General features: G+C 46.1%; 1 protein-coding gene across 1 annotated transcript; it reads right to left on the bottom strand.

Annotated features, from left to right (window-relative positions):
- Nucleotides 1-785: 785 nt before the first annotated feature.
- Nucleotides 786-15,357, bottom strand: col6a1 (collagen, type VI, alpha 1). Its single transcript, XM_067252886.1, has 35 exons — nucleotides 15,115-15,357; nucleotides 13,854-13,983; nucleotides 13,425-13,625; nucleotides 13,114-13,273; nucleotides 12,679-12,792; nucleotides 12,409-12,429; nucleotides 12,238-12,258; nucleotides 12,094-12,138; nucleotides 11,940-11,993; nucleotides 11,705-11,749; nucleotides 11,561-11,587; nucleotides 11,362-11,388; nucleotides 11,143-11,187; nucleotides 10,996-11,049; nucleotides 10,291-10,353; nucleotides 10,087-10,149; nucleotides 9,909-9,962; nucleotides 9,776-9,811; nucleotides 9,618-9,680; nucleotides 9,464-9,526; nucleotides 7,841-7,903; nucleotides 7,625-7,687; nucleotides 7,428-7,478; nucleotides 7,309-7,344; nucleotides 7,092-7,154; nucleotides 5,371-5,436; nucleotides 4,111-4,146; nucleotides 3,987-4,023; nucleotides 3,675-3,683; nucleotides 3,380-3,513; nucleotides 3,158-3,267; nucleotides 2,864-3,050; nucleotides 2,488-2,659; nucleotides 2,342-2,371; nucleotides 786-2,256 (listed from the first exon to the last, which is right to left on the bottom strand). Exons 1-35 carry the CDS (start codon nucleotides 15,203-15,205, stop codon nucleotides 1,634-1,636), a joined length of 3,057 nt encoding a protein of 1,018 aa, XP_067108987.1. The 5' UTR covers nucleotides 15,206-15,357; the 3' UTR covers nucleotides 786-1,633.
- Between the last annotated feature and the right edge of the window lie 2,049 nt (nucleotides 15,358-17,406).

The raw sequence follows: 17,406 nt of genomic DNA on the forward strand, positions 1-17,406 counted from the left end.
CTTCTCTGTTACTCTTTCATGCTCCAGATGTGCTCTAAAACCAGGCAGCTGGGACTTGTTACATCCTTGCACTCTGCCATCACGTGCACGCCTGTCCATGCATGCACGTCTGTCCATGCACGCACGCCTGTCCATGCATGCACGCCTGTCCATGCACGCACGCACGCGCACATACACACACAATTACCTTCCTCCCATTGCCCATACATTTCTAGTGAATTTCAGGGAGAAATCCCCACAGCTCGCGCTCCTTAGAAATTCACGGGAAGACGGAGTAGCATCTGCCAGTGGAGAGACCTGAGAATCACAGGGCTTCTCTTCTCTCCCTCTTTCTCCAGAACACGTAGAAGGAGTATGGAGGAAATTGAGTCTCACTGAAGTGATAGAACAGCCAAGACAAATGTCTGTGGAGCAGACACACTCACCTTCTCACAAACACACACATATATACCCTGAAATGTTACCATAAATGCTATGAGGTTCAGAGGACTTTGAGCCCTAGATATTTTTTTAATGTAGCTACACTCAGGAAGAGACAGATATACACACAGATACTTTCTCTTTCTCCTTTACACATACACACACATAATCAGACATTCAGGTTGCTATAGGTGTTGAATTGATCTTATATAATAAGAGCGTCTGCTAAATGACTAAATGTACAAAATAAATGACTAAATGTAAATAATCAGGATGTGTCTATGTAGTTATATTTGTCTAAGCGAATGTATTTATATTGAGTGTGTGTGTGTGATGCAATAAAAAGAGAGAGATTGAGCAGACTGTTGGGTTTAGCAACCTTTATTGAAGGAGCTTTTACAAATCTACTAATGGAAAGTGTATCCAGGTAAGGTTTCTTAACAACAATTGTAACAAAATAAGTAGACAGATACACTATCAGCACCACAGATGACACATTGACTCTGGTCCACAACATCAGTAATGTGGCTTAGCATTAACACTGTAACTTTACCAGGCTGAAGCGAGCATACGGGAAAGTGAGTGTGTGTGTTGATTAGGGGGACTGTGGAGACTTTTTACCATATCAGGGCTGGAAGTGCAGGCGTGACAGATGTTTTCCTGTCTGACTGAAGTTGTGTGTGTGTAAATGGCAGACAGTTCTGGTAAACAGATGACATAGAACAGTTTTTGGACCATTGACCTTAGAAGAACTGTTTATTGGGATATCTCCACTGGGGCTATACATAACACGGCACCTACGTTTACACACATACACACACACAGCCTTGATTGATTAGCACCAGGTCAACTGAAGAGTGATGTTTTCACAAAAGCTCATCAGATAGAATTTCCTGTCCCCTGTGGGTTGACGTAAGAGCAACATTTAGAGGGTCCCTGTCAGACCTTGAACACAATCCTTCACACCAGGGGCACCCTGGTCCTGGAGAGTCCCTTAGGAGATGGGCAGAATGGGGCTAATCACTGACATGCTGCATGGATGGATGGAGCTAAATCAGAGAGAAGCCAGGATCTTCTCTCCAGGACCAGAGCGCGCCTGCTCACACAGACTATACTGTCTTGACACACAATCGTTTTGTCGCTTTCTGACACATGAAACACATAAACACAGTGATTGTAAATGGGCAAAAATGGATATTGAAGGGGACTGAAACTAAAGCGTGTGGCCCAGGCTGGACTTGGAGACCCTGTGGGACACGGTTTGGTCGAAGACTCCCTCCAGCAGGGCGGAGTAGTCTGCGAGGCGGAACAGGTGGTGCTGGGCGGAGGTGACATCGTCGCTCCGCCCTCTACTGGCCATGTAGCGCAGGTTGCTCTCGTTCACATGGGTTCCCACGGAGATGACATACAGCTCGACCCCTGCGTCGGCCAACTGCCGCACGCGCTTCTCCAGCATCGCCGTGGTAACGCCCTGCGACCTCCCATCCGAAAAGAGCACCAACTTCCTCTTCTTGTTTGCTCCCGGACCTCTGATCTGGAAGCGTTCTAAGGCGAAGCTCATCGCCCCGGTAACATCCGTCCCGTCGTTCTGGAAGGTGGCCGCTTCGATCTGATCGTTCAGCACGGTGAGGTTAGAGGTCAGCTCCGCCTCTGTGCGAGACGTCCGGCTGTACTGGGCGACCCCGACCCTGATGTTAGCCCGCCCTCTCTTCTCTGCAGTGAGGAAGCGCTTGGCGAGACGGCGGACAAACGTCTTGCTCGTCTCAAAGTTACGCTGGCCCACGCTGGCAGAGCTGTCCATCATCACCACGATGTCAGTGTCCTCGTCAAAGGAAACTACAACACACACGCAAGACAAGATTTAAGGTCCGTGACAAAAGGACAACATCTCAAACCGAGACTCTGTCAAAGCTGTACTTACTGTCGCATTTGTATTTAGGACACTTCTTGTCTGTCGAGGGATAGAGACAAAACAAATGTTACTACAAAATGACACTCAAAATGTTATTCATTTGAAGGCAGAAACATGATCAGGCCACTGATATAGTATATTTGTGTGCTGTGTACCTTCACAGATGCGTGCTGTGAGGTTCTGTAGGAAAGTGTCGTCGAGAAGTTCAGCAAAGTTATCCAGTACAAAGGAGAAGCCTGGTGTAGGATCGCTAGTGCACACCACCTCCCCGAGCTGTTCCTGGTTGGGCTGGCGACCAAAGTTGTCCTTCACTCCCAGTCCTCCCACCTAGAGCACCACCGTGACAGAGGAGATCTGGTTACCTAGCTGCTATGACGAAGCACGGTAGTTGTAAAATCATGTGAAATCACTGAGGTCAGGTCCGTTCAGGCACCGGAACCGCGTTGAAAAGTATCCATGTGGCACCGGTATCGTAAAAACCCAATCGATACCCAGACCTAATGTGTGAGTGTGTGTGGGAGTGTAGCTCACCTTGATGCCTTTACCACACAGGGTGTTGAGGGGGACTCTGTCCCTCTTGGTGTCAGAGCGGCCGTCAGTGAGCACCAGCACCACACGGTTCTTATTCTTTAGCTGGTTGATCAGTTTGTCCAGAGAAAACTGGAGAGCCTCGCCAGTATAGGTGGCTTCTGCTAGCCAACGCAGGTTCCTCACAGCACTACACACACACACACACACACACACAGGAAAGGAAAGAAACATGTTTAGATGTGACTGCTGTGTAGTTGTGTCAGTGAGTGTGTGTGTCAGAGTGTGTGTGCTTACTGTTTGAGCTCAACAAGGTTGTTTATGTTGGGGTCTCCCAGCTGGACGGCCTCCTGAGCGCTCGAGCCACTGTACTGAACGACGCCCACTCTGGAGTCGTTGAAGCCAAACTGGACAGAACGGGACAAAATGGCTCATTTCTTTGGCGCAAATTCTCCTTTACCACACCAGCATTCAATTTTACACATTCACAAATCCTGATCAGCAGGCACTACTACTCACGCGGACTTGCTGGTCTTTCATGAGTCTGTCTATGACGGTGATGATGAAGTCTTTGGCCAGGGCAAAGTTAGCGGAGCCAATACTCTCAGAGCTGTCCACGATAAACGCCAGGTCTAGAGGACCACACTTACACTCTACACACACATACATACACACACACACACACACACACACACACATACACAAACACACAAATCCAAGACAGTTTGGGTTGACAGTTCCTTGAATGGGGGATTTGCAAAGGAGATGATCACATACTTTAGTGTGGGTGTAAGGCAGAGAACCATAGACTCACCACAACATGCTGTGGAAAGAAAGAAAAGTAAAAAAAAAAATCAATGTTCATGTTTTGGCTCCCCACAATGTTTTTTTTCTCGTTGATTATGATCATTGCCCTATGCACTTTTGTAAAGCTCTCTCTTGGAAGTGGCTTTGGATAAAAGCATCTGCTAAATGAATACATGTCAGTGTCAATGTTTGAGGAGCAACAGTGGTGTGGGGTTCTGTTCTATGGCATGGGACAACAAGATGTTAGGCTCCACGGTGCATGTTTACGGTTGGAGATTGGTAAGTGTGCCTGTGGGAGTGTGTGATGGGGGACACTTACAGCACATTTTCATGATGATGTCCATAATCTTACACTCCTGGAGGGAGGGGCAGAACATGATTACATGGTATACAGACAATACACAGACACGTACGGTCAAACAATGAAGGGATATTGAACTCACATCGACTCCAGGTGGTCCTGGAGGGCCAGGAGGTCCCTGGGGGAGAGAGAGAGACACAGGAGGGAGGTCAGTACCTCTAGAAATAACGAAAGGTTTATTCAGATTCAGCGCTTATCTGTTGGAAGGGAAGAAAGAAAATAGCTACTCTGGCCAACTTTTTCTCTGGGATAATAAAAGAGGATTCAGAGGAACCGAGAGTCATATCTTCAGTAAGACTGAGGCAGCAGTTTAAACAACAGCAGTGTCTCCAGTCACACGTCCGCCCACTGTGCTCCCGGCAACAACAAGTCTTCTAGCGGTCATAAACCTCTCTCTGTCACTCTCCTGTCTGTCAGGCAGCTTAAGGCCCATCTGTTTTGCATTATAGGAAGACACAAAATTCAGTTTTCAGATCATATTTTCTTCACAGTGACACAACGTGCACACGCATGCAATCACATACACGAGACATGCACATATACACACTCACACACCTAGAGTCACACACACACACACACACAAAATAGTTAATTGCAGCCTGGGTTGAGGATTCGCCCTACACCAACATAACTCACAGAAATATGCAGCGGAGTCTAAAGCCAAAGCAGAAAGAGCTGGATGGAAAGAGGGAGAGGAAGAGGAGGAGGGGTTAGAAGTTAGGGGAGAGAAACAGGAAGAGGGATGGAATGAGATATCAACTTCTTATCTAGAAGATGGATCTGGGTGTGGTGTCTACGCTCAAATTGAGGGAAGTCATTGTTTTTCCGGTAGCAAGTCCATCGATGTTTGAATTGATGAGGGTTTCATTGTCCCCCCCCCAACAAAAAAGTAATGGACGCAAAATGACTGGATTACTTCCCTTGTTGTTAACGTCAACAGGGACTGGGGGTGTGGGGAGGGGGGGTCTGGGGGTGTGGGGAGGGGGGGTCTGGGGGTCTGGAGTTGTGGGGAGGGTGGGGTGTGGGTGGGACTGGGGGTGTGGGGAGGGGGGGTCTGGGGGTGTGGGTGGGACTGGGGGTGTGGGGAGGGTGGGACTGGGGGTGTGGGGAGGGGGAGTCTGGGGGTCTGGAGGTGTGGGGAGGGTGGGGTGTGGGTGGGACTGGGTGTGGGTGGGACTGGGGGTGTGGGGAGGGTGGGACTGGGGGTGTGGGGAGGGTGTGGGGAGGGTGGGGTGTGGGCGAGGATGGGACTGGGGGTGTGGGGAGTGGTCTTAGCTCTTTCACTGTCTAGACAAGCATGAACATGCATCACATTAAACACACACACACACAGATAGCTTACCGGGTTGCCCTCAGGTCCTCTATGACCTTTGGCTCCTTTAGGTCCTGGAATTCCTGGCCGAGTGTTCTGAGAAAGGGTGTAGGAACAAAGAAAGTGAAAGCGAGAGGGGGAGAGAAAGGGCCACATCCATTTTAATATAGGTTCATGACAAACATAAAGTGCTCCCTTGCTTCCCCTGTAGAGCTGCCACCCTGCACCACCAGGTCTGGGCAGGGTTCTCCAGCTGCAGCCTTCCCAAGGCCCAGTTCCAGGAGCCAGGACACATGCAGCTGCCATGTTAACCCAGAGCTGATCCAGCGTTAACAGGTCAAGAGCACGGCTGGACATAACTTCCACAGGCTGTTTTGGGAACCCAACACTTATCCCAAATCATTCATTTACACATTTGAGAACTTTTGGAATTCCATTCCCAGAGCGTCCTGCTGGGAACTGCTTCCACGCTCAGTTTGACAAATGACCAGTTAAGAAGATGAAAGCGCTGGTTTCATCCCACAGGCCTGATCTTTAGCTCAGCTTACTGACCACCAGAAATGTCACTCCATGTTAGCCTGGAACACATACAGCCTGCTGACAGGCTAACCACAAATCACTGATCCTGTTTGATGTCACAGTCAAAGGTAATTCAGAGCCAGCTGGATTAAGGTAATGGTTGCCATACCCTGGGAGTACGTCATGTGTTTGTAGATTGAATGTGTTCTGCAGGTTAGCGGAGGTAAACTAGCCACCTGGTCTGTGAGACACTCAGACACATATCTGCGCGCACACAAAAGCACCCATGTAGAGTGAGCTCACAGACACTCACATATGGAAGCGATCGCCACACATTCCTAACTTGAAAGAGACATATAAAACATGACCCATATGATCATCAGACAAAACATACCCACAGTCACACACACACACGCACGCACACACACTCCTGAGAAATGAATTATGTCACAGTTTAGGGCATCATACAGAGATGTTCTTATTTTTTAAAGATGGCGTTTATCGGCTTTTGCAAATGAGCTCTATACATAAAAGAAGCTGTCACTGACCAAAGCTGGAAAACATTAATTGCAGCAGGGGAATTTTGAAAAACACTGAATGCCAGTCACACATTAAAGCGTTTGTCTGGAAATAATGTTTTGTAGTACAAATGGTGATGAAAAACATACACATCCCCAAGCTAGTCTTGGGGTTAAACTCAAGCTTTCTCATAAGTGGGGCAGAAAGATGGATACATTTCAAACAGCAAAGATTAAACTCCCCTTCCATATTCCTCCCCCTTCATTTCCGGGTATCCATGACAACAGCATATACACAGCTGCCTCAGCTCAAAGCTCCCCAAACAGACATACACACATGTGCACACAATACACACATTCAAGATGTTGATGCTGTTTTTGATAAAGCACTTCCAGCTGCAAAATGGAAAGAGAGGGAGGGGAAATGAGAGAGAAAAGGGGGTTATCCAATACGAATTACTTAAAAATGGGAGGGGGGGTGGGGGAAGGAGGGGAGGGGGGAGGAGGGGAGGGGGGAGGAGGGGAGGGGGGGTTGGGGTCACAGCGGAAAAAGTGAGAGAACTATTAAAAAAGAGGGTGAGTCACATCCTGTCTGTCTCTGCCAGGACCAGATTAAGGAGTTAAGGAGAGATAAACTTGAAGAGAGATGCATAAAAGATGACTATAAAAGAGGACAAGGGAGAGACACAGGGAGAGACACAGGGCCACACTCACATCCAGGCCTGACTCTCCGGCCTCTCCGTCATCTCCTTTTGGTCCAGGGGTACCCTTGCCGCCCTACAGTGGACCAGAGAGAAGAGGCCAAAAAGCAACAATTACAAGTGTTTGATAAGACATCTGATTTCACGTCTGTATTTAGGTACTCCAGATAGATGAGCTAAGAACAGTTAAGAGGCTCTTTGGAGCTGGGTGTTTGAGGACCTCATCTTACCGGCTCTCCAGGATCTCCACGTGGGCCAGGGTAACCCTGTTCAAGAGACACACACACATCAGAGGTTGCAGATACCAAGCAAAATGTTTCATAAAAAACACACCCCTCTGAATATCTACCTGGAAACCATGGCAACCTTCAGTTCCATTTCCTGGGGAGCCATCCTCTCCCTGTAACATAAGATACAGACCACACAGTGGAAGTTACACTACCGCACACACACACACACATTACCCACTCAGTGCAGGGCCAACAATCATCTATGTATCCTCGTTTTTGTCTGATTACACTCTTCATGTCACACTCCTTCCCTCACCCTTTCCCCAATCAGGCCTCTGTCTCCGGGAGCTCCTTTGATTCCTCTGGGTCCTTTCGGTCCCTGAGGGACAGATAGACACAAACATGGACTTGACGAATGTAGACATGTAACAGTCACAAGACAATAAAGAGAAATGTCCAAAAGACAAGACGTGTGTGTTTGTGCATTTTGGGTGTGATGTATGTGCACGCGTGTGTGTGTGTATGGACTCACCTCTGGTCCAGTTTGGCCCTCATCTCCTCGATACCCTGGAGACCCTGGCCGTCCTGGCTCCCCCTGTAACACAGTTAGAACATCCTTAAAGCAGCCCTATGGGTGACACCAGATGAACAGCAGGGGCTAAGCTATGTTCACTATGCTAGGCTAAGAAAGCCTTATTTCCTCATTTAAATAGGCTGGATATCAGGCAATTTCCTGTAGAGTGTTTTTGCTGCTCCACCTACTTGGCAGAGGTCTTAGAAAGTTTCAAGTTCAGTATCCTGACCCAATGTTTTATTTTAGGCAGTTCATAGGGTCAATTCATTTTATAGTTCAACAACACTATATCAATGATGGTGTCACAATGCTCCTGTGATGGTGTGTGTGTGTTTGTATTTTCATTTTTTTTTTATGTGTTTGTGTGTCTGCTGTCATTTATTCCCATGTTTGGTCGGCTAATTTGGTTCGGATGAAGGAAGGAGGCAGGCTGAAAGCACAAAAGAACCTTTCATAGTTCTGCCGTTACGGAGGTTACCACAACTAAAGTGTTATTCTTATTTCACTGGCCTGGATATTATTAACCAAGCCAAGCTGTGGTTCTGAGAGAAAACCCAGAGAAGAACTGAGTCAGAGGGGAAAGAGTGAGTTTGAATGTTCCCATGAAGGGGAGAGAATGGGAGAGAGAGAGAGGCGAAAGGGGAGAGGGAAAGAGAGAGACACAGAGAGAGACATAGGGAGAGAGAGTAGGAGAGCAAAGTAGCAACCTTGATTCCTGGCCAGATTTCCATTTACTAAGGCTACTGGCTTTCTAACTTCCATATACACATGGACGCGCACACACGCCCACACAGGCATGCATGGGCCAACACACACACACACACGAGCGTGCACACATACATACAAAGACTTGCACACACAAATGCACGAATACATCCATAGCCACTCCCATACATGCACACAGCCTCTCCAACAGGAAAAATGGATGCTGCCAAAAAGAAAAGATGACGCTGAATATGGTGAATGGTCGTCTACTGTCTACAGTAAGAGGATTCAAACACACCCACACTGGGCATCACAGCCCAACTATGCTGAGGATCACTGATGGCCCACATGAAGGGGTTTACCCTGGAAATTGTGGTGAATGCAACCAAGAACAGGGGATTTCATTTGAATGGATGGTTTTCAAATACAGCGGTGGGCTGAGCAGGGAGAACTTAGAGGATATGCATTTAAAACAAGGCCTGGAAGACCATGTGTGTATCTTAGGTCAATTGTTTGCTTCGCTCTCCTTTCTACCTCGCTCCCACAGATCGTTGATAGAACTGTCATTCAACTACTCCCATTGGTGGGAGTGGCCAATTCAATTCCAAAAGTTGTGGCAATTGGTCGAGTGGACTCGTGAGTTTGTGTTTGAGTACTGTGGCAGACGGCAGGGAGAGGTGAGGCGAGTGGTGATTGAGGGAAGATGTCTGACAGCCCGTTGGCTCCACCCTCGAGCCAGGTAGGGACTTCCTGCAGCTACGAGATGCAGCCTGTCTCTCCTGCCAGATATCTTCCCTCAATCACCACTCACCTCTCCCTGCCGTCTGCCACAGTATGTTTGTGTGAAAGTGAGATTATGGTGAAGATTGAACTTACTGAATCTCCATTGGGACCGGATGACCCCTCCCTTCCTGGCTCTCCTCTTGGGCCTGGATCCCCCTAATAGGACGGATAAGGAAATCATTACAATTAGACCCTGTATGCCCATTTAAGGTCTAGCAACTTTGTCAGCATCCTCCTCATCACTCACTCCATCTCCTTTAGGGCCCCTGTTCCCACGGGAACCTTGCTCGCCCTTCTCTCCTGCTGCACCCTGAGGAAGAGTAGAGGAATGTTAACAAACACCTTAAAAGGTATCCAAACACACACACACATACACAGCTGAGCCAAAACAAGGTGCATAAGTACTCTGTCTCCTCGTCCTCCATCTGGTCCAGGAGCGCCCTGAAACACACACAGGAAGTGATGTCAGATATGTCCTCTATAACATAACGAATCTCCCATTAACCTGATGCCACTGGGGTCCTCCGCTTTCACTTACATCATCGCCCCGCTCTCCTTTGTCCCCATTGGGTCCTCGTGGACCCTGGTCACCCTGTCAGAACACAGCATATCATGTGACACGACGTCTTGGATATGGGGAACCTTTCGTCACATGTACCCATTCGGACACTCTTCATCTCCCCCAACATGCTTCTGCAGCTGCCCGGGACACCTACCTTAGGCCCTGAGGGGCCGTCGTTCCCCTGTCTCCCAAGCTCTCCGTCCTTCCCAACATCACCCTGGAAGAGCAAGCCCACACGTCACACACCACTACTTTTTTCTCTTGTACATCAGCCTTCCATACTGATGATGTTTGTGTTTACAGTCATATGCCCACAAAACAATATTAACGAGAAAGAGTGCATGAGGTCCAATCTTACTTTTGCTCCTTTGGCTCCGTAAGAACCGGGATCTCCCTTTGGACCAGAATCTCCCTGAGTGCCCTGAAACCAGAACACACAAAGAGTTCTCACCATGAACCCAGAAATTACATCAACACCAGTACACCCCAACCTGTAAGAGTCATACCACATGTATAGGTACGTATATACGTGTGTGTGCGCGTGTGTGGATATGTTTATTTGTGTTCATGTGTTTACAGTATGAATGTGTATGCTCCTTCAAACAATCTGACTGTAAAGAATGTAAACACAGTGATGAAAGGGTCCTCCATCCTCCCTCCCCCCCCACCAGCTCTCATCCTCCATCAACCCCCCCCCCCCCCCCCCCCCCCCCCCCCGCCCCGGCACTGTCAGAGCAGAGATTAAACATAGGTTAGGAAGCGCCAGGACTAAGACAGAGGACTTCACTCTGACACAGCATAGCACATCCGCTTAGCATGCCCACGGCAGCTGTGAACCACCACTACACGATGCTATATAATGTTTTGATTAGCTAGATTAGAGCCTACAAACAAAACATGACAGCATGTCTGGATGCAGTTTGATCTGGATGAGTTCCTAGTGGTCCAGATTGGAAACCTCTCTGTTAAGACTGAGGCTCTCGGAGTCAGGGTTGGAGCAGAAAGCAGTTAAAGGTCCAGATCAGAGTTTTAGGTCAAGATCAGAATCAAGTTTGGTACTCACATCTGGCCCAGGAGATCCTTTACAGCCAGGAAGACCAGAGAAGCCTGCATCACCCTACAAAAGAGGAACACATGTATTTAAGATTTAACACACAAACACACACTTTATACTGTTTGAACGTTGACAGAGACACTGCATGAATCTCACCTTCCGTCCATCAACCCCATCTGTCCCTCTGTGGCCTTTATCGCCCTGAGAAACAAAGAGAAACAGGGAGGTTGTGATGGAGAGAGAACAGAGAAAGAGGAATGGAGAATGTGAAAGAGAGGCAGAGTGGGAGAGAGATGAGGGAACATACATTTGCTTTCAGAGCATCCACAAATGAGAGAAGACTTCAAGTCACCTACAAATCAGAGACAAGCTTACCTTGTAGCCTTTATGACCTCTATCACCCTGCAGTAAACAGAGAAGAGATTGATCAGTCCTGATACAATTGCTGTGGTACCTCATTAACACATCACCTCAAGGATTATTCATCAGGAAATATATCATACATGCAAATACATCTAATCAATTAAATCTTTATATTATTAATCGTTGTCGTCTTTGATTGTGCAGATATTACCTTGCCCCCACGTTCACCGCGGTCACCCTAGAAACACAAAACACCGTTACCACTGCTGTTTCTGAACAAATCATCTTCTGTCTCTTCACTTCCACCATCACAACTTTAAAGATCCTCTCCTTCACATCCCTGTGTGTGTCATACCTTCATGCCACGGTACCCCACAGGGCCAGGGTCTCCAGGGTTTCCCTGAATAACACAGTAGAAAAGTACAGTAGAATAACACAGTAGAATAGTACAGTAGAATTGTACATATCATCACATGTAGGGGTATTTGTGTTTGTGTTTGTATTTGTGAGAAAAAGGAGGGGCATGTATTTCGCAAAGAAATGCAACCGAGGTCAAAGTTGGGGATATGTGCGTGGTTGTATGTACGTACTGCTGGACCGATGTCCCCCTTCTCTCCTGGCATCCCCTGTCTTCCTATCTCTCCCTGTGGAGAACAAACGTTAGTAAATTCAAATGTGTTATTTTATGCGAAACACAATGCACAATGAGCCAGAATGATTCTGTACAGTGTGTTTGTATCTCACCTTAGAACCCAGCTCTCCGTCCGGTCCTTTGGGACCTCCTTGGGCCTACAGAACAGACACAACCAGTCATATCATCACCCATAAACAAGCAATAACCAGAAAGTGACAGAATGGGTTGCACAGAAGCATATAAGGCATACTTACGTTGCAGTCGAACGAGCAACACTGAAAAAATAAGATAAATATTTAAACGTTTACAGTGGCAACTGATGTAATACATCAAAACAGTTAGATGTGTTGTATATATAGAGTACACAAACAATTGTCAGAAATAACATACACATAGTAATATACAAACATAACGCCAAGACTCACCACATCCTTCGTCTCATTTGTCTGTAAAGAAAAAGAGAGAGAAGATGTTACACTATATCACTACTGTGTGTTTTTTAAGCTGAGGAGAATAAAGTAGAGTGTAGAAGAGAGTACAGGAGACAAGAGAAGAGGACAAGAAAGGGTACATACTATCATATCTACGCAAGAGAGGGTACATACTATCATATCTATGCAAGAGAGGGTACATACTATCATATCTACGCAAGAGAGGGTACATACTATCATATCTATGCAAGAGAGGGTACATACTATCATATCTATGATGGTGCGGATAGTCCTCATCTTGGTGGTCCTGCTGTCATCGGCAGCAGTGAAATTCTGTCTGTAGTGCTGGTCTGTAGCGATCACAGACAACCTGGTGTCCTGCAGAGAGTTATAGCATAGTCATTAGGCTGTTGGTTCGACTGGTGTAGTGCTCCTAGTGACCACCAGGTAATCACCTGATCACAGTCATGTCTGAATTACGAAGAACACATTATAATTATACAAGTATCTAAAAGATATAGACTACAAAAAATGTGTTTGAACAAGCACACTGAAATGTATGATTTGAAGTAGAGATGCATATCTACAGCTAACACAAGCCCCAACTGGACTGAGATTTTGCATATTGCTATCCAATCCACTCAGACTGCATATAGGGGGTAAGGACTGGGGGGGCTAGGTGTGTGTATACTAGCCTACCTCCTGGTCGGGGGAGATGGCAACAGCGAACACTTTAACCCCGTGTTGTCTGGCCTCATTGGCCGCCTCCTGCACTCCTCCACAAGGCTCCTTGTAACCCGTGATGGGATGACCATCAGTCACAACCACAATGTACTTATTCTCATGGTAGTGAGAGCCCCTGCACGAAAGACATTCGCCAGCACACACACACACCACACGCATACACAGAGACATAAATTAGCGTCAGTAGTTCATTGCAATTACAACTAAGCTTTTCGAGTATATTTATGTGTGTGTGTGTTTGTGTGTGCTTGTATCTTGTTTGTCACCCTATTAGCAATTCTGCCAAGCCTCTCTTGATGGCACAGTCGGTGTGCGTCCCCTTGCCGATGTATTTGATGGTGTCAACATCATCTTTCAGTGCCTGCCGCTCGGTGCTGATGTCACTTAGATGACGCACCAGGATGATGTCGTCACTGTAGTGAAGCGCTCCAGAGTTCCAGGTCAGGTAGCGGTCACATGGATGGCGCCTAGCATAAACAAAAGACAAACCCAACACAACCCACAACACAAAGACTTTCAGATAACAACACAATATAGCATACAAAGAAGAATACAATATTGAAATGAGTTTAATCATATGAATTTGATTTGGTACTTCAGAACCTATGGGTAGGTAGAATGGGTCATGTAAGGTTCCCACTACATGAACCATGTAGCCATGGTAACTAGATGCAGGTATATTGGTTGTGTCTTACATGTCCTGGAGCTCATCTATGAAGCGCTTGGTGAAATCTTTAATCTGATCAATGTAGAAATTGGGAGGTTTGACTCTCAGGGCGACACTCTCAGACGTATCCAACACGAAAAAGAGGTCAACAGGACATTCTGCAAACACACACACACAGAATACGATGTCAGTTCAATCAAGTATAGACAAAACAATAAACATGATGCCATTAGCCTGGCTTCTATGGTATTTTTGCTACCACCACTATTGCTGCTAGTGTTGGAATTCCCAGACCCCCCATAAGAGTTGAAGGAACCCCCAAAAAATTGAACTTGGGGAATCCCCAGCTACCCAGTCCCCCCCCACCATCCACCTTGGGGACACCCCAAGACCTCAGACACAATTCAAACACTGATTGTTATTACACAGACAGCATGGGCCAGAGGCTACTAGAGTTAGCCTGGCTATCCAGCTTGTTACCCAATGACTGATGATTCGCACCCACACATCAAGACTGAAGATAGGAACATAGATTAAAGCAGAGACATCAACAGAATCGATGCTAACCGTCCGTTAGCACACGTTTGTACTACTGTTTGTTGTAGGCAATGGGAGCAATGGGCCACTAGGGGCAGGCGGTATGGGGTCAGTCACCCACAGAACATGGCCGGAGTCTAGGCCTACCCCCATTCACACTGTATCCATTTAAATGTTCACATCACTGGGTGTGAGTCTCCATCCTTTAATACAGAATATCTACAGTATCTGCAGTTTGAAGAAGACTGAGGCCTGGGATACAAGTCACAAGGCCTGTGTGGTTCACTGCTCCTGTAGGCTTCAAACAGTTTCAAACGATGGCATGATGGATCATCTGCAACATGGTTGACATGTGTGCCTATTGCGTAAAATCAGATTCTAAAACGAAACTGATCAGATATCAGTCAAGATATTTAACATGCAGCTTACCAACACACCCCCTTCATTTATCTACACTTAAGTGAGAACAATAACAGATGGACAGGAGTAGGCTACACATGCTGTACGTCAAGGCAACTAAACAAAACAGTAAACCTATCCACTGGGACACCATCATCTGGCTAAAATCAAATTCTGCAAAGGAACCTACGTGCTCTATAGTCCCGTACGTATAGTACATTCAGTTAATATACCGTCCTTACAACGATTACTCCACAAGTCTAAAGTTCGGTTTGGACGCCAACAAAAAAAGGCTAGGGTTTTGACAACAGTTTTATTAAAATTGATTAAGTTAACGCTACTCATATACTCACCAGCAAATTTTGGTCTTCTGAGTTGAGCTCGCGCCCCAGAGAATAGCGCTCCAACGCTTAACAGCGCAAGAAGAACTCCGAGAGTCTCCATAGTGGAACTCTCAGAAAACTTACTTTAAACCCGACCCCAAAATACACCAACCCTAACCCAAGACCTCCAAATCGATATGTCGAAGTTTGGGTAGACTTTTTCAGATCTCCGCTGCCCTCAGTCCATCACACAAAACCAGGCGCGCACGAAGGAGGACCATAGAGCCTTTTAGAGGAGGAGTTCACGCGCTTTCCTAGGAAGTCTTAGGAAACAGAACGCGCAGATATTTAGATCAGTATTTATGCAGAACCATAGGCTCCAGCCAGTAACAAATGTTCTGACACTTTCTGTTTAACGTAGACAGTAATAAGTCACATAAAGCATATAATATAAAACATTTCGTCAGTGTCCCTTTTGCCTTCTTTTCAAGTAAATACCTTGAGATTCATTAAAACTGTTCACTGTAAGGTAAATGAACCACTAACAATTTAATAACCAAGCCCACACACGCACATTCCACTATTGACATATTTACTAAATGTGTTAAATGCTTAATGTAGGCTACATAAACATAATTGCATTTTCTAAACTTTATCGTAATGAGATACAGATTAAATATAATACACGTATTTAGCTAAAATGTTCCTCTTTTCCCTGAGAAAGAAAGAGAGAGGTTTCTAAACATCTGTTACACTTTAGTGTCCAGATCTGACCCGAACATAAAAGAGAAAAAAAAGGTTTACAAAATATTTTTCAGATGGAGACACAGTGCCCCCTATGGTTAAATATGAAATACAGAGTAGGGTCTGGAAGACTACGGTGATGGAGTGGGGTGGGGAAACAGGGCCGGAGTACAGCTCAGGAGAGCGTGGATGATTGGTAGAGGTTCTGGAAGGTGAACAAGAAGGGTCTATTTTTATGGGGTGTTGATGGTATAAAGTTGTGTGTATGAGTGTGTCTGCCTTGCTTGTGAGTCTAGGAAAAGTCTGGTCTGAACTCAAAGTTTCCACTGAGATCACTGTTTAAGTAAGAAAAATAGTGTGGGGAGGCAAAAGGAGTGAGAGAAAGTAAGAACGAGAGAGGGGACACATTAGTTGCCAGAGAACCAGAAATGGTGCCGATCAGGAAGGGAAAAGAAAAATGGTAGGAGGGAGGAGAGTGAGAGAAGGAAAGAGTAGGATGGGGGAGGGAAACATCTGGTTATAATCTTGTTTATTAGCACAATCTCATAGTAAATCTGCTGGGGTTTTTGGCGACTATGTTTGTGTGTGTTCATATCGGGAAGTGTACTGTACACTGATGTAAGTGTAGTGTTTTGTAATGAATCATCACTCTTCAGCTGTGCCATCTGGGCTTACATGTACCACTGATGGATGGCCTATAAAAATATTACTGCAATAGTAGTGATAGTTCTGATTCCTGATGAAAACCAACGGTTTTTGCCCTGAAAAAAAACATGTTTGGCAATGAGAGTCAGTGCTGACTGAGATGCAGCTCATTACACAGGCATCCTCCATTCTGCTATGCCAACAGTGATCCGGTCAGATGATCACAACATGAAACAGACAAAAATGAATGACAAGTTCACATTTAACTTTTTAAACTTTTGTTAAGAGACAATGTTCATGGGCCACTTCCTTCCCAGACTTTGTTGCATGACAGGTAACTTCTGCATAATTTGCATCAGATTTCTTTAGAATCCTGTCCCTGCATGGGAGAACTGATGGTGGGGTGCTTTGCAAACGCGAAACAAAAGGCAGATGAAAATGAGAAGTGTGTGCAACCAAAATTCCAGAGGAATCCACTACTCTTTTTTCTTTTTCGGTTAAAAGCGAGAAAGAAATCTTCATGCAAGTGAAGCCCATATGGAGGAGATTACAGTGTGTATTTCATGTGTGTTAGAGTGTGACTCAGAGCATGTACATGTTATCATTTAGAATATGTTGATGTAACTGATGGTTCTAGTTGTTCTGCCCTGGACTGGTGAGCCCAACAAAAATAATTTGGGAACATCAAAAGAATGCTAGTTGCACGTTTACGAAGTGCTTTGAGAGTTGGAGGAAGAACTCATCAAGACTCTAATGACCTACATGTAAACAATGTTAATAGCAGGAAATACACCACATGAACCTCCAGTGGTCAAAATGTCCAATCCCCCCGTCCCCATTTTCAAAACTTTATCTAAACCACTCCCTTGGATTAGAATTTTGCAGTTACCTGCTGCCCGCTAGTGGACAATCTCTAAAATGGCATTTCTGGAT

This window comes from Osmerus mordax, chromosome 16 (assembly GCF_038355195.1).
Source record: "Osmerus mordax isolate fOsmMor3 chromosome 16, fOsmMor3.pri, whole genome shotgun sequence".
NCBI lineage: Eukaryota > Metazoa > Chordata > Actinopteri > Osmeriformes > Osmeridae > Osmerus > Osmerus mordax.

Bases quoted from the DNA above. Each gene is read 5' to 3' on its own strand.
- col6a1 (XM_067252886.1), bottom strand. From the start codon at position 15,205: ATGGAGACTCTCGGAGTTCTTCTTGCGCTGTTAAGCGTTGGAGCGCTA. The intron at 9,681-9,775 runs GTACTTATGCAC...ACTCTTCCTCAG, and splicing joins ATGGAGGACGAGGAGACAGA to GGTGCAGCAGGAGAGAAGGG. The intron at 7,155-7,308 runs GTAAGATGAGGT...GGTCCACTGTAG, and splicing joins GTGGAGATCCTGGAGAGCCG to GGCGGCAAGGGTACCCCTGG.